We start from the raw sequence: 23,472 nt of genomic DNA, 5'->3' as shown, positions 1-23,472 counted from the left end.
GAAATATAGAATAGGTGAATAGTAGTAATGAAGTGCGTATAGCATTTACGTTGTTGTGAAGTATTTCTGTTTGTATAAAAGGATTCTTCCTAAAATAATTGCAAAAGAAAATCTGGTTGGATGTGGAAACAATTTTTAGCTGTCAAAGTTAAACTATTATCTTATCTAGCACCAATTTTCTCTGCCAGAATTTGGTCCCAGGCTCCATGCTCTAACCTCTATTAATTCCATCTAGTCCCATCAGAGGACTTCTTTCTTCATTTTGCTTTGGTTTATAGGTGAATATGGAAAGTACCAAAGTAATTTTCATCCTGCTTTCAGTTCACGTCAAGTGCATGACAAGAGTAGCTGAGAATTATAATTGTAAAAAAGTTTTCCAAAGTGTTGGCTCAAACAGGTATTAGCATAAATGAGGTATTAGGAAAGTTAATGTTGAAATCAAAGCAGCTGATATTTGTGTATATCTATTTGTGTATTATAACCATCTTGTTGATCACTAATTAGAGGTTCACCTAGAATATAGGGTAATGAATTTTAAGTCCTGCAAGTTTTCTCTGTGATTTAGAGAAGATTAGTTTAAGTCCCAGTCTTTCTATGAGCTTTGCACCAGAGAAATTTTCTTCTGCTCCAATCACACTCTGATATTCCACTAGCATAGTTCTTAATAAGTACCCATTATTAGTCCTGAATTTGTTCACCTCTTGTATATGCAAAATAAATGAGTTTTGCTTCTCACCCAAACATATTGTTTTATGAGTAGGTAACACCAGCTTAAATAGCCATTTTCGACTAATAGATTAATGCTGAACTACTTTCCTCCACTGTTCAATAAATGCTGGGCAGATATGGATAATTCAGCACATCTAGCTAGAGTCTTCCCTCAAAAGTGACTGGAATAATGAATGTGTGTCCGATACATATTGTTTCACTTCGCTTTTTATGAAGTTATGTTCTTTTAGAGAAATTTTATGTTCCATAGAAATCGGGAAAGATTCTAATTAACAGATCAGAATGATTTTTGGAACTGTGAATGAGTCTTTCTTATGAAGATACCGTAAACATTAGGTATTTTCTTGATTTGCTTAGACATGACCATATCAATAGCTGGTGTAAGTTTGAGTTCACCCTTAGGTCCTCAGCTACCAGCCATTTGTACTGCTACTGTTTGAGCTGTGGTGGCATTCTTGCTAAATGTAAAAAAGACCCTGCTGAATTTTAGGACCTGAAATTAAAGCTTTTATTACCTTCTTTCTTGCCTTTCTGCACCCAGGATATTACAGGAGTATGTTGCTGTGGCCACCGTTTTCAGGAAAGCCACCAGCAGAATTCCACATTTCTTCTTTTGACTTTTTTCATTTTGCTTACTCTGCTGGCTGCGTTATTTAGCCCTTTATGTAACCTTTTCCTGTCCCATGCTCGCAGTCACCTGGCAGAATTAGCGATTGCTGTACAAGCAAGACTTTCAAATACTCTGCTTTAGAGTACAGTGCGTTCTCATGCGCACATAGCAGTTTGCGATGGATGGCCCTCTCGGTCCCAGCTAGAAAAACATTCATGCCTCTAATGTCATTTTGTAGAGTATAAGCATGAGTTATAGGTCAAATGGATTCAATGCAGACAGGATTAAGCATGTAAAAACAAAATACTGCATAATAGTAGAGTAACAAAAAGCAGCCAAGAAGGGCTTAGCACTTACTGTAGGGGGTCTGAGAGGTGCCTGTTATTACTCCTAATGTTTAGCGTTTGTGATTCAGCTCTTCAGCTTCCTCTAAGAGTGAAAAAAGAGAAAAGGAAACTTGACCTTGACCTCAAGAGTGCAGCTTGACCCTATTGCTACTGGAAGAATCGTGGAACTGCTTTTCCTCTTCCCATAATACTTATATTTAAAGAAAGTTTTAGCAGCCCAATCACATGACCCCACAGCAGAAGGGGGCTTAGCCTAGTAAGTGCCACACATGATTTTTATTCTTTGGGGACAAAAACGGGGCACATGCTTCCTGGAAGGCAGCCAGTGAGTGAACTCAGGTGGAATTTGCCTTCACTTGATTATAATCAGCTTTGTCCCTTTGTTGATGCCACCTCAGCCATACACTGTTGCCACCTTCTCATCCTGCCACGTACTGTCATAAAGCTCAGCAGGGAAAATAAACTGAGTCCACAACAACATATGGAAGCGTCTTGGCAAGATTTGGCTGGTCATTTGAAGTGTTCTTCCTTTTTCTGTGGGTAGGAGATGAAGTCAGAACTATTTATTGTTTCATATATAGGGATCATTATTTTTAGACCAGCAGCAGGTCTTAGCCTCTGCATGTAATCCGCTCAGGCAGAGCCACATGAGGCATCAAGGTTTGCATAAACTGTGGAGCTCAGTCATTGATGTTGAGTGTAACTTGAGTTTTGGAAGTGTGGATGCTCAAAGCACTGAATTGTGTGATAATTTAAAGATCAATGACTCATGTTTGGCTATGTCAGCTTCTGTTTCAGGTATGGCAGATTTGTGATAAAAGCTTTTTATAAAACCAGTTCCCAACTTATGTAATTCTTAGTACATCAGTGTTCTCTGTGTCGAGCAAGGGAGATACGAGGCTGTCCTACTAACTGTGGCCAGAGTGCCACTGAGTTTGGAGTGTGCATGTTCTCAGCAGCCAGGGACAGTGCCCACAGAGGGAATCTTGGTCCGTTTAAAGGTTATCAAGGCCCATTCTGAAAAACACCAGCTGAACTGCGTGCGTTTGGTGCTGCCAGTGAGGTTTGCCTAGGATGTCATCCCTCAGCTATACATAGCAAACTCAAAGCTCCTTACAGAGAAACCTCTTACCAGTCACTTTCCACAAATGGTGCATATACCTAAAGGTACTTAGTGAAAATCCTTGAGAGGTATTTAATGCAAAAGCAGTTAGTCTCTCTGGTGTTTTTCAGAAGCCCCCATACACTGCTAGCAGGGAGAAGTGCAGGGCAGCTACAGCACAGCACTTGGGCCAGTTACTCATTTTGTCTCAACCGGGCTCTGCCACCCCAAGAGCTTGCCAAGATGTGTGACATGGGGGGGCTTGACAACCTGATTGCCAACACAGCCTATCTGCAAGCAAGGAAGAGTGGAGATGGAGACACCAAGGAGATGCAAAAGAGGCGTAAGAGCCTCTCACTGCCCAGGATTGATCAATGCGCAGAGGTTAGACAGTCTGTTGCTGCTGATTATGACAGCATCTGTGAGCAGCAGCCCATTGGCAAGAAATTCTTCAGAGACTTCTTAGAGACAGTGCCAGAATATTTGGTAACTAGGGACTTCCTGGATGAGGTGTCAAGCTGGGAGCTGGCAGAAGACAATGTCAAGAGCAGCACCATGGAGAATATGATCACCAATTTTCTTAAGGCAGGCTCCAAAAACTATCTGGCTTTCATGAGCTCTGACTTGGCCAGCAAATGCCAGGCAGCTACTGCGAAAGACTATGAGAATGTTGTGCAGCTGGCCAAGGAGGAAACCAAACTCTTCCTTAAAGGCAAGCCCTTCCAGGACTTCCAGACCAGCCCCTTCTATGACAAATTCCTCCAATGGAAAGTTTTTGAGAAGCAGCCGGTGACTGAGAAATACTTCTATGAGTTCCGAGTGCTGGGCAAAGGTGGCTTCGGAGAGGTAAGAGCTGTACTTTTAAGGATGTGGGTCATCCCCTTTCAAAACCAGCAGGTGGGTTTGCAGCGAGGAACTTGGCAACGGATTAAGAAATTGTCTAAGGTTTTACAAAACTTGCTCCTTCAGATTGTGCATTTCCCAGAAATTAGGCTGTGTTTTTTATCTATACTGTGATACAGGCTCCAGATGCCTGTTAGTGAAGAGGTACTCTAAAATTTTTATATTCTGTATCTATGCTAGTAAAAAAGCAGGCTTCTTTATGAAAGCTTGCATGACTGTCCATATAGTTAATAGTCTGCTCCTTGGCACCATTTTAGCCTGTGCTAGCTCACACACTCCCAGATAATTCCTAAGTGTGGTTCAGGGAATAGCACAGATCAGGATCTGTTCCCAAAACACAGTATGAATAAGGCTACCTGTTTTTGAGATGGAAGAGAGTTTAGCTATACAGATGCAAGCTGTATATGCCACTTATTCTTATGGTCAGAGAATGGGTCCTTGTTCATTTTATTTGCTAATACATGTCTACTAATGGTGTCCTCAAGAACTTTGTATAAGGTCCACCATATACTGGTGTGGAGCAGAACAGATTGTATGCTTATTTTTTCCTTATTTTCTCTGCTAATATACTCTGCCACGGGAAGTTAGCATCAGCAGCTACTAATAGGCATGTGTGATTCCCCGGTTCCTGCCTATTACTGCCCTTGATATTCCAGTCTGTATGTGTAAAGTTCCTTCATTACTTTTCCTTGTGCATCTTGCTTCTCTAGGTTTGTGCCATCCAGGTGAAAAATACTGGCAAGATGTATGCCTGCAAGAAACTGGATAAGAAAAGGTTGAAAAAGAAAGGTGGAGAGAAGATGGCACTACTGGAGAAAGAGATCCTGGAGAAGGTCAACAGCCCTTTCATAGTCACACTAGCTTATGCCTATGAGAGCAAAAGCCATCTGTGTCTTGTCATGAGCCTCATGAATGGAGGGGATCTGAAGTATCACATCTACAATGTGGGACAAAGGGGTTTGGAAATGAACAGGGTCATCTATTACTCAGCTCAGATCACCTGTGGGATTCTGCACCTCCATTCTATCAAGATTGTGTACAGGGACATGAAACCAGAAAATGTCCTCCTGGATGATAATGGTAATTGCAGACTGTCTGATCTTGGATTGGCAGTGCAAGTCAAAGAGGGAAAAAGCATCACTCAGAGGGTGAGTACAAATTCATTGAACATGGGCAGTGGGAAGGGAAGCTGTTCTATTTCTAATGCATTATGAGTCCGAGACTTAATTCCGCAGGAGATTTGTTCTTTGCTAAAGACCTTACGTGGTCATTTCATTCTAAGAGACAGGTGGTAAGAAGATTTGGTTAATTAACTCTCTTAGACGCTATATGTAGTAAAATAATTTCTCTTACACAAAAACAGTAGAATCAACTCGACCTGTTGTTTCTCTTAAGATAAACTCTTGAACCAGTCATTTTAGAGAGGCCAAGACAGATGCCTTGTGCCTTGAACAGTAGTGCATAGTCAGGGATGTAACCAATTGTCTGTTTAATGAGCAACAGTCAAAGATATGACTCCTTCTGTTTTCAGTTTTTGCTCCTAGAAGAATACAATTTCTTTCAGATTACTCTGAAGTGATGCTACTGATTGTATTGCAGGTGTTCATGGTGCTGCACAATAAACCATTGCTAATCTTCCTCCCTCCACAAATTAATTCCTGAAAAAGTTAGCAGACTTGATGACAGTTTGCAAATGTGCATGCCTGTGTGCATGTGTAGGAAGAGATGGATGATCAACTGGGTTTTGCTGTGTGAATTAGACTGTGCAGCACTTCAGCTGTGCCTATGGTCATCCCAAACTAACCCAGGTTTGTGGTAATGTCATGAGGTTTATACAAGAAAGATGTGTTCGTTACTATGAAAAAAGCACATTTCTCCCAAGGTCTCTGGAGCTTAAAGATGTATCTAATGAGTGAATGTGTCTGAAATAAGCTAAGGATATGAAGAAATGGCAGTAACATTATAAACTGGTCTAACTGCCTTATGTTAGACTCCCCAAGTCTTTCAAGTTACTCTGTAGAAATTCAGTAGAAGACAGAGGACCTGCTAGTAACCTTTTGCATCATGCTTGAAGTACACACGTCTTTTGACGTTGTTACTTAATACAGTAATTTGTAGTTTGAAGGATATATTTTTTTCCTGGCAATTTAAAAAGTTTGTATTATGAGTGTTTTTAGTTCTCAGTGAAAGAAAATATGGAAACTGATATATTTTTAGATAGGAAATAATTTTAAAATGAGACTGCATTGTGTTTTAGATATGAAAATACAGTTTCTGTGAAAGCTAAGGCAGGTTTTTAAATAGAACTTATGTGAAGTGGGAATGTTGTTTTGTTTGTGAAGATGGCATTTTGATCAGTGAACCCAAAGCTATAAACGTTACTGTGCTTTGCAAGTTATAGATGCATGCAGTTATTATGATCAGAAAAGATCATTTTGTCCAAGGGCAGTTTTTTCCTGCTTGTAAGTACGTGGGGTTTGGCAGAAGAAAAAAAAGACAAAATGAAAGAGTGCATTTAGAAATGTCTAACCACTTCTGTTGGTATTAGGGTAGAATCTCAAAGCAGTAGTGGACAAGGCGGTTGTTCCTCCTCACTTTCTATGACAGTCATCAGGTTATAATGATTTTTCTTCTGTTGTTGTTCACTGTTTTTCGAAGTACTATCCACTGTTATATGGGTGCTTTTATTAGAGCAAAACCGGCAATGAATAATATACTACATGATTGTAGTGTGTTATAAGGAATTTCTGTTAAAAGCAGTTTTATTCATACAGGAAATTGAAATAAGAGAAGAAAGAAAAAGATTTTTTTTAAAATTATTTTCTGTATCATAGCTATGAGGGAGTTAAATGAATAATAATTCCCAGTATTATTTTGCATTTCTATAAACTAACCCTATTTGAGTCATTTGAAAGCCACTACTAAAAAACATTATATAAGAGCTAGGTATTACTGTTATTTATAGTAATGTCATACACAGGAAGACCTAAAAACACCTTTACAAAATTTGTTGCATTAAGCTTCACCATGTACCCCTGTAATAAAATAAAAATGGTGCTGTTAAATTAATTTTTGTTTACTAATCACGCTTACATTGTGACTTAAAATTGGCAGAAAATTAATGTCATAGCGTGCTTTTTGAGTATGACTACCAAATTGTTATCACTTTAAAAAAAATCTTGAGAAAAGATATTTGTATAGGTTTGGGGTTTTTTTACCCCAAAAGATATATGGCTTCAAGACAGAATTATTAAATTAAATTTAATCAGTTGCACCATTTTGTGAACATCGTTTTATAAGGGCAATTTTATAAGCTAAAGCAGAAAATATATTCCTCCAGGCCAAATCTGTATTGTACTGTATATCTGAGTGAAGTGCCTAGTATCATAAATCTGTTTCTAGATTTTGAATGATAATCTGAACTGACAATTTAAGGCTTACAATTTTCAGTCACTAATTATAAGGACAATACTACTGATCTATAAAATAAAACCTTTTCATTTCAATTTATTTATCCATTTGCAAAGAAGCCTTCTGTTTTGATGGATGTTGTAATACATTGAACTTCATTCATCTCTCCAGCAGTTCTGACTGCAAAGCCTTGTAACTCTCTTTTATGACCTGGTTCTTCAATATCATGTTTAAAATACTGTTCTATTGCACTATGAGAATAATGCCTAACTTTGCTTTAATCATATTCATAAGTCATTCTGCTGCCTGAAGGTAATTAACTAATATGCCTAGTACCAAATGAAAACATAGTTTAGCTGTCTCGTACAGTTAATGGTCATCTGTTAAGATACATTTTACTTAGCCAGTCTACACCTATTACGAAGAATTAAGATAGTTTATTTGTTAAATGTAAGGTACAAATAATTTTTTAAATTGCATCTATCGTGGTCTTTCTGCAAGGTGATACATTAAAATAAAAAGTTGGATTTTTTCTTTTTTTTTCTGCTGTCTAATGAAAGCTTGTGAGCTTGAGTTGTTTGATATTTCATTTTATTTCTTGTTTTTCATCTTAGAAATATCAGTAGCAGCAACTGTTGAATTCCTTGTTTTGCTGAAGTACCGTTTCAGAGGAAAAAAAAAGTAATATGCTTTTCTGGGTTGTATTTTCACAGTTTACTCACACTGAACAGATATCTACAATGCAAGCTACCCTTGTATTCAGTAAAGCTACGTTTATTATGAGATCATATTCATTCTGAGTATGGAGATCCTGGTTTAGTCTCGTACTCTTAAATGAAGAAGCAGAATGGTGCCTTTTTTAAAATAGAGCGCTTTCCTCCAAATTGTTTTCTGCAGGTGTGAACTAAATAGATGCTAAAGATAAAGTAAAATAATTAAAGATTTTTCAACAACTGTCTAAAAATCTCTCTCAGCGATTTAGGTTTTTCTTCCTGAGTGCTAATCTTCTCATGATCTCTCTAGTTCTTCAGGTGTTAAGTGGAACTTCCTTGTGAATAAGCAAAGTAAAATAGAAAACTTGCCAAGTAAACAAATGTGGAGTAGACATCTCATCTTAGGCACCTGCTTAAAAAATAAACGTTTGTCTCCATGTGTTTGACTGTAGCTATGCTGGTATGAAAATGTCTCTTAATACATCATAGACATTGAAACAAAGCAGCAGTTTTCCACCTTTTTTTTCTGTCTCTTTTTTTGCTATATATTATGAAGTAGAAACATCATTTGATGACCTTCATCGTTCCTTATACAGGGTTGAATAGTATATAATATATGGATTTATCTGTGTATTTATTTCATTAGAGATTGCAAAAAATACAGTATTTCGATGCATTCTGAAAGTTTTGTACACCTCTCATGAGTGTACAAGCCATTAAAGATAAATTTGTTCCGCTTTCAAAACATCAAAAAAATTCCTAGCCTCTCATGTATGAATAAATGCCCATCACCCATACATCAGCTGGAGGATTCATAAATCCCTTTTGTAAATCTTGTTAGGAGATTCTTTGTCTTATATAATTGAAACAGGCAACAAGGAGAAACTGAGAGCCTGCAAAGATGGCTTTTGCATAGGCAATATACTCACTTGATTGATTCTGGAACTAGTTCTTTTTGCATATGACAGAAATGAGGAGCCTCCGTCCCAAGTTTCTCCACTTGAACAGTTTGACCTGGCATCCTTTTTCTTGAAGTCTCTGCAACTTTTTCTCATACAAGTCAAAATTCACTTATTGTATGCGAGTCAAATGCTCCTGCCCTTATCCAAAAGAGTAATACCACTTAATTTCCTGAGAACGATTGTGAGAAATGTGAGCATGTTCTTCTGTCTAGTACCCTCATAACTTGTGCATATCGAAATACAGAGGATTTAATTCTGTTTTTCCAGAAGTCAGTGCGTATTTGCTGTTTATTTCGGGAAGAACTTTCTGCCCTTACTGGGTATGGTTTTTGTGCAGAGCAACTGTTGCATGTAAATTATGAAGTACTTTTGTGCAGATACATGTGAGCCAGTGAGCTTAAATATTGACATAATAACTATGAAAAATAAGACAAACATTTTTGTAGTATTTATAAAAGTGCATTCGTATCTTCAGAGGTTTCAGGCTTCTTCGCAGTTTTCCTGTGCTATGTTTTATATATTTGAAGGACATCATAATATTTTTATAGGAAAAACATGTTTTGGTTAAAATCTTACTCAAAATGTCCCTTTGCCCTCCTGTATGTTTGTTTATTATAAGATTCTATTTCTTAGGAAAACAGAAGGAAATCTATTTAGATGTTCCTGAAACTCGCAGTTTAATTTCAAGGCAGTTGAGAAGCAGGAGGAGGGTTTAGACTTGTGAAATAAAAAATAACTCAGCTATTCTACAGTTGGCCTTTGGTCATTATGACATGGCATTCTTATTGGATAAGATTCTGTAAAAATTTATTCTTCCTTTGCACTTTGAAAAATAACAGCCATTCATTTGCTCAGAATTAGAGTGACTTGCTGCTATTTTACAGTTTCAAAACCACCATTCTGCTTATGCATTTTTAAGAAAGACATATAAAATTTATTATGTTTTACTAGCAGAACTTTGTTCTTAAAAGTTTTGATCATCACAGTTGTTACAAAGTGCATCATCATAACAGATATTTCAGATTTTTTTAATCTCTGAAACATATACTTTACAGAACACAACCTTATCTGCTACGAATGCCATGATCATGAGAGTGAAGGGAGCAAAAATGATTTTGTGGGATCATTCTGCCTCCCACAGTTTTGGAGATGGCAGAAAGCATACTGTAGTCATCTAAAATTTTGAGAATGCAATGTGTCCCATGGAATGCTTTTCCTACACAGGGTGTGCCACCCATGAGACACATTCTTCTGTCTGGGAAAAGACATTGGAGCCCTTTAAGCCATAGCATCAGGTCTCTTTGCATGACTTTTAACCTTGTTCTTCATTCAGTTTAATCTGACAGTTAATAAATGCTATCGCATGTTCTATAAAAAAGAAAGAGATAAGATTCCTTATCAAGTTCCTAGAGCTGGTAGAAAGCTTAATTAAGCTCTTTGAACATGAAAAACGCTATGTAAGTGAGGCTTATTATTTATTATAAAAAATAATATATATTCTAGAATGATCTCTTTGGTAAATTATCTAGTGGGCCACTTGTTGGTTCAGCATTGTAAAAGATGTGTTTATTTTATTGGGTAAGAAATGCAACATTTGGCTGACAACATAATTCTTTGAACTGTTGATTTGACAGCTTTGACCAGAAGCAGTATTGTAGGAACTGTAAGCTACGGGATGGTGAGGAATGTAGTACTTCTGTTCTTACTGGACCACATGTAACATTCCACTTACTGTGATGAGTAGTTTCAGTTAACAAACGTCAAATGACTTTTTTATGAAGACAGAATAAAATCCTGAAATTGCAGACATAAGCAAGTGAAAAACGTGGGCTTGGTTTTGCTCATTGTTCAAGTTGACAGTCCTCTAGTGAAAGGTAGCAGGTTCAAAATACGTGGAGGTGGTTCTTAACACAATGTGTAGTTAAGCTGCAGGACTCTTTCGCAAAAGATCTTGCAGGGTCTAAGAATTTATCTAGGTTCAGGGGGAGAGTGGACACTTGATGGAAGACAACTTTGTTGAGAGAAACCATTTCTGTCTCTGGAAGCCCTTGAACTGCAAACAGTTGGAGTCTAGGAAAGTTCTAGAGAAGTATCAATGTACACACCAGGTTCTTATAGTCTTCCTGATGAATTGGCCAAAAAATGGATGCACAGACAGTAAACTGGCCGTGTGGGCCTGTGGTCTGATGCAGCCAGTACCCATCTTCCTGGATTTACATGTAAAAGAATTGTACCTCTAACATTAGTCGTAATCCTGAGAGATAAGGTGGATGAAATGCCATGTATTTCAGTGACAGACAGTAACCATCCAGGCCTCATTGTCCTTCGCACTGCTTAACCTACAGGGGCTGTACCTACATCAGAGGGCCAGTACCCTTCTCAGGGCACCTTGCAGTCCTGTTCCCTTAGTCACGCTGGCACTGAACACAGAATTTCTCTTTGATGTCCCCTTTTTGAGAAAGCCAGCTACACGTCGTGCTATGATACTGTATCTGCATTCATTATGAAGAGCTTCATGAAATATATACAGAGCTAAGTAGATGGAGAATTTTCTCCCTTATTAATATTGTTTATGGAATATTCCATGCTCATTAAATAATAAAACTATAAACACCTCTGAAGTAAAGTATTATTATTCCCACATTATAGATGGGAAATGGTCAGGAGGAGAAATTTAAAGGGAAATTAAAGGGAAAAACATGCTACAGGAAGACTAGAGAACCCTGATAATTCTTGAATTCTAATTGCGTGGTTATGAGTCTGTACCAAGTGTTCTGTTTGTCCTATATGGTCCATCCCTATAATGTCTGCTTCACTGTCTATGAATGCATATTTCTTCTGATGACCCTTCACCAAGGTGGGGATGTTAGCAGATTCTATCTCCAATAGGGGTCTGAGGCAAAGACAGTGATTTATGCGTTATTGCACAGGAAGAAAGCAGGGAAGTGCTCTAGAGTCCAACGTTAAAATCGGTGCCCAGATACTGGACCGTCCTTCCTCAAGCTGTTTATCCCTTTGATTTTCATATAGCGTGAATCTACACTGAAAAACATGCTGTGACTGTGTCTATTTCTCTTCCCGAGTGTGAGCAGAGAGGCAGCCTGCCCTTACTGTCACAGAAGTGGCTTTCTCTTTCATTTGTGCACCTTCTTCGATTTCAATGACTACTGATGTCCAAGCTTAAAAGAGTAAAAACCGATGGTGGATTTTTTTCTATTCCAGTTAGTGACTCTGAACCCAGAGGCAATTTTGTTTCCTTTTTTTCTAATACAGCAGAAATGTGTTTTGTCCCTTTTGTGCCTTTATCTCTGTGGGGTTTTTTTTAAGGCAGACAGCTTTCCCTGTTAAAATTGCGTCCTTATGTGAAAATGAAAAAACCCTTTGGTCTTGAATTTTATGTAAGCACGTGGGTTTCAGTAGCTCCTATGCAGTCTTTCTCATTATCTTTTCCTGGTACTCTGAACAGTTCCCCTGCCTTCTTCTGACTCAGTATCCCATCAATTTGTGATGGGCCATCCCATCATAAGGTCCTTCCTTTTGCGAAGCATGAACAATATGCCAAAATCCTTGTTCTGTGAGACTTTTCGAGGGTGCCTTTTGTCCTAATTAGATTTGATTTTATCTTCTTTTGAAAGATAGTTGCCTATTCGTTTGATCAACTGGCTTCTTGTTACTGTATGAACATGTGTTGAGAAAGTGTGGAGGAACTGCAATTCTGTGACTCATTTAAATTATGCTCCATTCCTCCTCACAGTGGCTCTTGGGAGAAAAATGAAGATTGTAGAGTGAGTGACAGAGGCAGATCAGTTCTTCTCTACATCTAGGGCCTATTAGCTCATGTGCAGAGAAGTGTTTTCTATGGTCTGTTCCTGCATTCCTGCAGGGTCTGCTAAGGCCATTGCTGAAGGAGTGGATGAACAGCTGGACGAGAGAACAAAGCAGGCAGTGGCACCCCTTGGAGGAAGGAAGGACCGCGCCCCAGGAAACAGCTGATAGAGCTAAACTCAGCTTGTTTTTTCTCCTCTGTTCAACAGTTCTTGTGCCATGGCAAACAAAAGATAGACATTCTGATTTGCTTCACTGTTTGGTTTGTTATATCAATTGAGTTTGTTTTGCAGAGATCTGTGGGAAAAGGTAGAGGGATCTAAATCCCATTTCTCCTCATTGCCTGTTTCTGTGCTGATGAAAGCTCCAGAGAGTTCTGTTTCATTCTCCCCTGCATCTGCTAGAAGCTGGGATAATGGTGGTGTTCAAGGGACTTTCCCTTCTCGGGACAGCAATCTGAATCAGATGTATGAGCGTACTTACACTGTGGGCCTCATTCTGCTCAGAGTTGTGGTGTGCCAAGTACTCATTGACTGTACTGGGAACTGAGTGCACTTAGGGCTTCTCGGGATCGCATCTTGTATTATTAAAAGATTATAATTATGTGACCTTTGAAAAATTTATGCAGGATCACATTTCACAAAAGAAACATTTGTATACTTTCAGATGAGTCATTTCTACTATGCCCTGTCAAACCACACTCAGAGCAACAACTCCGCTTCACAGAACTTCTTCACTAATGTATCCAAGGGCAACATTTGGTCATTACATTTTAGAAGATTATTGAAAAATTATATTTTGGGTTGTTCTCAAGATAGAGAAATAAAGGGAGAAGTAGATCTATTAACCCTTTTCAAAAGCAAGGCAATTAAAATTTAATTGACTGAAATTTAATGACTATTTTTATATTTCAAACAGCATATGCAAATAAATAAATCATCACAAAAGACAGTATTAGATGGAGAACAAGCAAAAACCAGCTAGTGTTGCACTGACTACACTTCAAAATGTTGTGTGCCTCTGCAATGGCATGTGATTTCTGCTGTCTCTAAAAAAGTTGGGATAATATAGCATTCTTTGGCTCCTTTGTGACTTTTTTTTTTTATTGTGTCCTGTTAGATGCTTCCAGGTCAGTGAAGGGGTAATTCCATATGTTTATGTGTCTCTGTAAGATCACTTGAGCAGCCAACAGATATGTTCAAATGGTTTCTGGTCTTACCAGGAATCCTACAGGAAAGAAGAAAATAATGTGCTTGGTCTTAGTCTCAGTCAAAACCCAATGCACGTCCTAGTAGTGTAGAGTTGACAACAAACGACTTCAACTTTCTGAGTGTGGTTTTTTATTTTCCCTGTTTCCAATAAAAGAGTGAAATTTATCTGTGTAAAATAAGATCTAGTAAGAAAATGTGTTTTTCAGTTAATACACAACCACTGAATTTACTTATAAATTGTATTGAGTGAAAACAACTACGGAATCATACAAACGTAATGATCTTCTGTGTGATAGACATACCAGTAATCCATACTTAGAGGTATCCATTCTGAGGCACGGTCAGATAATTCTAACTGAATTAAATGTTCAATACCAGCCCATGGAAAATAGACCCCTTCTCAAAAATAATGAATTTATCTTTTTTGTGGTATCTTTTAATTCCTTTGCTTTCTGTCCTTTTTTTTTTTTTTCCTTTTTACATTTGAGTACAATTTACATATTTATTTACTCTTTGGCCTGTTGAGAGTAACTTAACTCATTACTCTGATTTACTTTTGCTTTGGGAATCAGTGGGTACATTTTCCACCTAATACACTATTTTTTTGCTGCTCAAATCCCACTACTGCTAGTGAGAGTTGTACAGTTTAAAAACTCCTTTCACTAAGCTTCTGTTTTACCTGCTTAAATAAACCTCTCCTGAGTCATTGAGGCTGCCTTTCATGTTGCCACAGGATCTCTTTTCCTTGAAAGATAATCTGATTTTTGACATCTTGTTCTCCGTAACGATTAGTGCAGGGATGTTAGGTTTTAGCTTCCCTCTAATGCTATCTACACCCCAAAGATAGAATTAAATCTTCATTCAAAAGATGCATGTTCTTCCAGTTCTGGGGGTTGAATAATTGCTTTTTTTGTGTTCCCTAATAGAGCAAATGCTTATGGCTTTATCATCTTTCTTCCCAAATGATTTTGCCAAAGCTCCACATGTGTAGAAATAGGTGGAAAAGACTAAAATTTAAGCTTTTTTTCTTCCTTTCTTCAAATTCCTGTTTTGGTAAAGATTGCAGAGATTTATGTATTTCTTCCCCCTGCTTGTTTATGTGTTTCTTTCCCCATTAACATCACCGCTGACTACTTGTGAATTGTGTTTGTTTCTGCTATAAAATGGTAATGTTTAAGTGGGTTTTGAGTCTCAGGGATTATGAGGTCAGGTTTAGGTTCCTGCTTCTCAGCCTGTTCCTTCATTATGAATCATAGGAAGGCTTCAGGATTGGGAGAGATTTGTTTTAAGATTAGGTTCAAGTTTTAATTAAATTTCACGAGAAAAACAGCTCTCATAAAATTCTGAATTGGAATGGTTTGACATGTTAGAGAAAATATATTTTTCTAGACTTCTCTCAGATTGAGCTGGATCAGCTCAATAACAGCTCAAAAGATTTCAGTGCTACTAATTTAGAATTTTGACATTTAATTCTTGTTCACAGTAACCCCATCCACAGTCTTTCGCTTCAGTCTGAAGTTGGTCCATCTCGATTTTCTATTAAATTGTAGTCATGCAGTCTTTTTTGGTCTGCAGTGTTATGGTCTTGCTTCCTCTCTTCTCGAGAAACATGCGTACCATGTCAAAGCACGGTGTTCTTCTGTATAGTGTGACTTACTGAAGGTTATGTGGAAAATGCACATGGAAGAGACTGAAGTTACTTGGCAACTATTTCTTTTGAAAAAACAACTGTGGAAGAAAGAATACAAGTGGAAGGAAAGAGGGGCAGTCTGAAAGGAGCTGCATTGAGGCACGTTCAGGATGGCAGAATTCTGACTTTGCCATGTCAGATTTATCTGGTTCCCATATGATGATGCTAAGTTTCTTATCAGAAGGACCATACTGTGCTGTCAGGGTACGTTTTGATGATTATATGACTCATCAGTTCTTCAAGGCATTAGTATCTCAGCTTCATCTCCGTAAAAATAAGGATGTTTTTTACTTCCCAGAAGGAAAAAAAAAAAAAAAAAAAGACAAAAAATATTTCAGAAGCCTATTTAATGTCTGTGTTCACTGATCTGCAGTAAGCTTTGTGTGCATCATTTTGTACCAAACTTTCTCTACTGCTTTCAACCCCTCATCTCCCTTCCAGGTTTCATGATCTTCTGAGGCGAGATGGATCTGGGTTCCATGGTCTGTATTTGAGCACTTATCCCCCTTTCTGAATGGAGCAGTAATCATACATAAAAATGTAATATTGTCAGGGTATCTCTCAATATTAACTTTTACTTAGAGAAATTCAATACAAACAGTACAAATTACCTGTGGAGTGATGTCAGCTGTGCAGTGCCCAGACGGCTCCTCTGTACTTTTGTGGTTTTAGTGAGGGAGGCAACAGTTCGCTTTTAACCTTTTTTTTTTGCTTTCAACCAGGCTGATATTTTTGTTCTTCTCATCTCATTTCTGTTTTTCAACCAAATGGAGGATTTTGCTCTGTATTGCTAAAAGTAAAAAAAAAATACAAAGAGGGAAAACAAAGTGGATTTAATTTTCTGTCCATTAGGCTTATGTTGTAATTGATGCCAAGATGTCCCCTCTTGCACACATTATTTACAATAGACTATATGCCATAATACGTAGTGGCATGAGCTGAAGCTTATAGGGAGACCTGACTCAGAAATATTGTGCCTAAAGTTGCAAAAATTAGAGGAGTTACCCAGACCCCATAAAATAGAATTCAATTATTGAGCTGTGCTTTTTGCAGATATAATTTGTCCATATGAGCTCTAGTTTTAGTGACCTTTTTCTAACTGTTTTGCTTTGGACTGAATCTCTGTCGCTACTTGTGTTCTGGTAGCAGTAATGATAACCATCTTGAATAACCTTTAGTGGGATTTTACACAAACATAATTTTTCATTTTAAATGGTAATACTACTAATTCATCAGTCCTAGTATTTCAGAAAGATATAAAAGGAGGTTCAAGCAACTTCTGACGTAGTTACCACTGTTAGCTGAACCTGGTAAATATATAAAAAAAGATATAGCATCGGATGCAGCAGGAAATGTTGGGTCAGCTGAGGGAATGCTGTTTCAGTTGAAATCTCCCATCCTCCGTCGTGTAACAGTGCAGCAGAAAGCATATAGAGAGGCTGACCTCCTCTCTTCCCTCCCAGGTGAATCAGCTCCCGAGAGAGAGAGGCAGCAGGAGCTATTTTGAACACCGTGCAGTCTGTTCCCCCGGGGGGAACCTGCCAGGCCTGCTCTGGGAAGGAAGCAGGCAGATTCCCCTCCAAAGAGCAGTCACTTCTCTTGGAGAAGGGTCCGTTAGTGCTGTATATAGTAGTTGTCTTTATTCAGAGAGCTTTTTTCAGTTAGGAAATATGAACTCGTTCTTTCACCTGAATGCATGTAATTTACTCATTGTAATTTGCATAGGTTTACTTTCTTAGAATGGTTTTAAGAGTTTTTCTTGGCCCTTGGTGGTAGTACTTCCTTCCAGAAACCAACAGGGAGCGTGGGTGAGAGCTTCCTCATGCAGCTCAGCTACCGGCTTGATGAGAATGTTCTCACTGGCAGCAGACCCCTGTATTGGACCAGTTATAACCACTGAACGGGGAGGGAATTGGTGATTGTTTGTCTGATTTTTGTCTTTTTTTAATCTTTTCAAACTGATCGCTAGTTGTGTTTATAGGACAAAGCTAACAACACTATCTTCAACAGGAAAAAAATTAATATGAAAGCAAGCTAAACATTAATTTAAAAAGAAACGGCTTTTAGGTAGAAATTGTACAGACATTTCACCTTTGAAGAGCATATTTAAGACAGTTTTCCCCTATGCTAAGATGTCTAAAGACTGAAATAGTTCATGTGCTAGAACAGTTATACCTCAGAGTTTCTAGATTAAAAAAATATATCAATTATACAGATTGAGTTTCTAGAGTTTCTAGGTACTAACTCTAGGTAAACCTAGAGTTTCTAGGTACAAAATATATCAATTGTATTACTAATATTTTGAAAGAATTATAGACTAATCTGTTTAATTGTATGCATTTCATTACTGATATTGTATAGTAAATCTGTCTGTATGTTTGCAATAGGCTGGGACAAATGGCTATATGGCTCCGGAAATCCTGAAGGAAGAAGATTACAGCTATCCTGTGGACTGGTTTGCTATGGGGTGTAGTATTTATGAGATGGTTGCTGGGCGAACACCATTCAAGGATTTCAAAGAAAAGGTTGGTAAGGATGAGGTTAAAAGAAGAACTCTGGAAGATGAGGTGAAATTTGAACATGCCAACTTTACAGAGGAAGTGAAAGATATTTGCCGACTGTTTTTGGCTAAGAAAACAGAGAATCGTTTAGGAAGCAGGTATGCCTTACTTCTCAAACTTGGTAAAAGCCAGATTAAAGCTGCAAACAATATTATTATTTTACATATTACACAAAACGGGGTTAGATCTTGACTTTCTACAGAATACTGAATTTTCCCTTTCACTTTTAGGAAGAGAGAGGTGGGAAGTTTTGAAGACAATATGGAAATAAGGAATTTTGTTGCAATAGTGTGATTGTCCATCCTCACCCCAGATTACTCATAGGAGTTCCCTTCCTTGTATTTTGTGGGGTTAGTCTCTATATAGTTTTGGGAGAAGGGAGCAGCCTATTTCTCTTGTGTTTTCTTTCCTAAAAGTAAAGGATATTCAAGTAGGTACCTGCATCTATGCTAATGCAGACTGAATGCAGAATCTTAGGCTGTATCACTTACTGGAATGATGTGGGCAAAAATCCAAATCTGCAATGTGGATTCTTCTCCCTGCAGATATCTAACTTGCAAGGCTGCATCATTGGCTTCTTACTGAAGAGACCTTAACCCCTCTGCTTTACTCAAATGCTTTAAAAAAAAAAATCTTGTAGATGTTCTGGTCTTCCTGACTCCACACAGGGAGAAAAGGGAGGAAAAGAATATTGGGCACAAATTCTTATAAAACAAAACATTTTTGGGGACTTCAGAGGTGGCTTTGGGTTGATGAAGACTGATGGACTTAGCAATTTCAAGTAACTGCTCAATAAGAAGAAAATTGGAAAGCTAAGTATTGTAATATTTAACTTGTAATATCCTCTGATGTGTGTGTGTACATATATCTATATAAAAAAAAATCATTTAGTGCATTTCTAATGAGACAGGTTGGAGATCTACATTTGCAATCTAGACAAAATAAAAGAAACATAAAAAAAATGTAAAAAACATAGGAAACTGATAGCACCTGTCTTTAGAATACACCATGATTTGAATCACCTATGAATACAAATATATGTATCAAGTGCTTTTCCAATCTAAAGGTGGAATAGACACAGGGACTTAATGAAAATGCACAGATAGTCTTCTAAATTTATATTTCATAACAACGTGGAACAATTCTGCGAAATGTTAGTCACACATTTGCCTGAAAGAATTAACTTTAATGAAAGGTAATATTAATATACATATTCTTATTATTCCAGTGCTAAATGAAGACAACTACTCTTTGTGCCTGATGAGTTTTCCCAACAATTCTGCACGGCTGCAGAAAAAAAATTATTATCAACAACACATAGAGTATGTTTGATACAAAATCTGTATTATTTTTAATATGTTTAAAAAGCTTATTTTAAAAATAAATTTAATATAAAAACATTTAGAGCATTCTACCTTACAAGTCAGCATGCTTTGTAGACATTTCGTCTTACAGCATTTTGTGAAGTAAACAAATTTCAGAGTAGGGGAAAATGAAATTTAGAGGTTCTGAGTGATTTGGTCAAGTTCATTCAGCAAGTCTGAAGCAAAACCAGCAATAGACTATTCACTTACTGTAATCACATTCCCTTTGCCAAGGGAATCATTTACAATCATTCTGTCTGCTTACTGTTACATTATTTCTCAGCAATGGGAGAAATGTACACAGAAAGGTAATTGCACAGATTTTTTTTTTTTTTTAAATTTTCTACTGTTTAAGATATTCTTACTCTTATGTGCCATATTTAGAGAAGGAAAATGACAGGATGTATACCATGCCTGGGCATGATACAGAATAAAAGCCTGCATGTACGTCTTAAACAGGGCAATACTATTCAGGACAGCTCATCCTTATGTAAAGATTAGCACTGTAATTCTACTAAGGACAGCAAGACCTTGGGTTATCTACATAAGTGCCTGTTGCATAAGTCAAAGCTGCTCAAGGACAGCTTTACTTTGTACACCTGACCTTTTAAAATACTTCACTCTTTTATTGAAGACTGAATACACTGGCTAACTCAGGAAGGATGTAACCCTTTTTCTCCACTCAAGCTTTTTGGGATTGACATCTCAAATCCCAAATCTGTAAAGTGACTTTTTTTTGTTTTTTTAAATGGAGGAATACAAAATTGATAGAGTTTCATGAGTTCATTTGCTCTTTCTATTTAAGTTATGTAAATGTGCAATTCACACAGGAAGAGCTCAAGTTCATCTCCAGCTAGTTGGAAGATGCCTCAGTTGGTTCCAGTAGATGGCGTTCCTGTAGCTTTATGTTTTTAAACTTTGTATGGTTTTGGTGGTGTCAGAAAACACATCTGGAGGAGAAACACTGTACCAATCCATTCTGAAGCCTTCACCAGCTTCTAGTGCTTTTTGGTTTATGTTACAGAAAGAAAAAGCAAAATAAAGTGAAATTTTTGTGAGTGCATCTGCCCAGTAGGATTGTCAGCACTACTAGCCCACTGGTGTCCCAGCACACCAGGTAATTTGAACAGCAACTCTAATGCACTTCAAGCTAACAGTGAATGTAAATAAATCACGTCAGGCTCAAGGGCTGCTCAAGTACTTGGTTATCACTAGCTAGTTAAGTTAGGAGATGATTTTGCAAGACTATGTATATGCAGAGGTCATAATCCCTGTTGGCTTAATCTATACATTTATAATTGTGTTTATATGGCTCTTTTGGGTTGACAACGTCATTTTTTCATTGCCCAGAGTGCCCAGATGGCAGCATCTGTCGTTCTTCAGGCTGTGATTTAGCATCCTGGTCGTGGTGCTGTACAGTGGTTAGTGGCTGGTGGTGACCTGCTTGGAGTAGAGGCACAAAATGACGACTTTCTAACAAGGGAGCTGAAAAGGGCAGCTGGTAGTTTGAGCTCAGCTGTGCCTGGATAGCACGAAGGCAGGCTAGAAGCATGCGAGGACAGCATATGAGGAACTGGTGGTAGTGGCAAGCTGGAGGAGCTGTTCTGTATACATGGTATAAGGTCTTTTAAAAAAAAAAAAAAAAAAAAAAAGAAGATTTTGTATAGTCACATAAATCTACTACTTCTATATGGTGCTTCTACACATTTGCAAAGATAACAAGACTTGCCAAAGTTTTACATTACATTTTGTTCATAGAACGTTGTCTCGAAATACATGAGTGCTTACACTTTGCTAAGTAATGATTTTGTAAGGAAGTGGGAAAAGAAAATAGCAACATGTTAGCAACTACCATTTTCTGAGGCCAAAAACCAGACAAAGTTGTTTTTCTTAGGTTACCATTTTCAAGACCGGTGCACCCATAAATACATAAAAAAAAAAGAAGGCATGGGTGTAAAAAATACAGTGGTCCTCCCTGCTCCTCCTTTCACTAGAATTCAAAACTCAAACTTTGCATGACTTGACACTAGAGGTGCAGTTCAAAAGCTGTGGTCCTTGGTCATGCTTTAACGAGCACACATTTGAGGCTCGTTATTCTTATCATCAGAATATCCTACAAGTCTCTCTGTGGGTCTACAATGAAACAATTCACTCTTTCTTTTACAGCAAAAGTTCTCCCTGAGGTCTGCAGTTTTTTTTCTTAAGATGTGTTTAAAATATGTATTTACAATGATTTTAGTCATTTCTGGATTTTTATTTTTGGGTTTTAACAACGTTAATAAAGATTGTGTTTGTGACAGTGGCACACATACTTTTGCTAATGTCATAATTTGAATCTCTTGCTTTAAACCTTTGTTCATTTATAAGAGTAGTTCACTTGAATGAACAGACTCACTAAAACTGGGTGTGTATTAGAGCAACATAACTGAGTTTTATCGCGTAAATGCATAGCTGCTTTGAATTAAGATAAAACCAGAAATGTCATTTGTCACCAGTTGCCTATTCAGACTGTTGTTCCTCAGAGTCACTCCCTAGATGCATTAATCCAATGTACCCCAGTCTAGAGTTGAATAGGTATTCTTATCCTAGGTAATCTAGAGCCAACCATTGGACCGCCATTGTTGGACAGTAAATCCAATACTCCCCCGCCCCATCCTGCTCTATCTTCAGTTCTGGTTAAAGTGTGTCTTTGGATATGGGTATCTCAGTGCACTGCCAGGAGCAGCTCTGCAACTCTTGCATGGCGCCTTGCCCAGACTAATTTACCCTGAGAGGTAGAGTAATGAATAATGGGATCAGGATGTTTTCTGCTTCTCAGCTTTGCTTATATTGTGCAATGCAGCGTTCTTTGGTTATGAAAAAAGGAATTGCATTGCATTGTGCATGTGTATCTCTCTCTCTCTCTCTCTCCCCCCCACCCCCTTACTTTAAAATATTCTCATGTGTACAACACAAAGACACACCTGAGAGCAAAACATCGTACTGATTAACGAACTTTTGCTTTATTGCAGAAATCAAGATGATGACCCAAGAAAACATAGTTTCTTCAAAACAATAAATTTCCACAGGCTAGAGGCAAACCTTATTGACCCTCCATTTGTGCCAGATCCATCAGTTGTCTATGCCAAAGATGTTGCAGACATTGCTGACTTCTCTGAAATACGAGGAATTGAGTTTGATGACAAAGATAAGAAGTTCTTCAAAAAGTTTGCAACAGGTGCTGTCCCTATAGCCTGGCAGGAAGAAATTATTGAAACGGGACTGTTTGAAGAACTGAATGATCCTAACAGAGCAGATTCTGGGGGATACGCAAATGGAGGTGAAGCTAAGTCAGGAGTTTGTTTGTTATTGTAAATATCACATCAGTAACAAGAGTAGAAACCACCTCAGAACTTTCCATATTCTGACACTGTCTCAGAAATTCAGTGCATCTGTTTAAGAAGAACCGATCAGTGTAATATGACATTGACAGGCTATGTAGGACCACCAGCTGTGTAGACAATGTTATTTTCCTTTGCTTCAGCAAAGGAGATAATATTTTTGTTTTATTGGAGACTTATCAAGATGAAGAACCGTATTTCGCTAAGAAGCTTAAAATGATAGAAATTCTGAAATACAAAAAGCAATAATAGAGTGAAGAGGCAACACCTTTTGAAAATGACTGACTATCATTTTGAATGCCATGATTTGTTGGTTTTCTTTCTACTTTCTTGTTATTTCTACTAACATTTCCTCTTTGTTCTACAGTTTTCAGGAAAGATTTTTTAATTTTCAAGTAATATTCTCAGTTAGACAATGGAGCTCATATACCACATCAAACTTAGAATCTTATTGGTTAGGCAGTCTGTTGTTTTCTTAATTTCTGTTAGTTTTTGAATGGTTTGATTGTAATATGTTCAAATTGTCATAAAATGTAAAAGAAGGCTCTACATATCACTAGGAAATAGGACCAACAGGATCAAACTCTTTTCAAAGTTGATTTTAACAGAGTGAAGACAAGATTGGACCAAATTAATTGAATAAAGCATTTATTTATTATTGTTA

General features: G+C 37.6%; 1 protein-coding gene across 4 annotated transcripts; it reads left to right on the top strand.

The window, feature by feature from the left end:
• Positions 1–148: 148 nt before the first annotated feature.
• On the top strand, positions 149–23,472 carry GRK7 (G protein-coupled receptor kinase 7). 4 transcript variants are annotated; one of them, XR_015700600.1, is made up of 6 exons: positions 149–3,634; positions 4,402–4,839; positions 17,891–18,162; positions 19,293–19,386; positions 20,453–20,545; positions 22,440–22,480. XR_015700600.1 is itself a non-coding variant. In XM_009469255.2 (4 exons), exons 1-4 carry the CDS (start codon positions 2,885–2,887, stop codon positions 22,780–22,782), a joined length of 1,803 nt encoding a protein of 600 aa, XP_009467530.1. In that variant the 5' UTR covers positions 149–2,884; the 3' UTR covers positions 22,783–23,472. The 4 variants fall into 4 exon arrangements, 1 of the variants encoding a protein (XP_009467530.1); XR_015700599.1 differs by lacking the exon at positions 20,453–20,545 and having other exon boundaries at positions 22,440–22,574; XR_015700601.1 differs by lacking the exons at positions 20,453–20,545; positions 22,440–22,480 and adding an exon at positions 21,595–21,611.

The sequence above is a fragment of the Nipponia nippon genome, unplaced genomic scaffold (genome assembly GCF_047370975.1).
Source record: "Nipponia nippon isolate SJK-2023a ecotype South Korea unplaced genomic scaffold, ASM4737097v1 scaffold_7, whole genome shotgun sequence".
Taxonomy (NCBI): domain Eukaryota; kingdom Metazoa; phylum Chordata; class Aves; order Pelecaniformes; family Threskiornithidae; genus Nipponia; species Nipponia nippon.
Note: the sequence above shows the minus strand (reverse complement) of the source record. Positions and strands in the feature narration are given on the sequence as shown.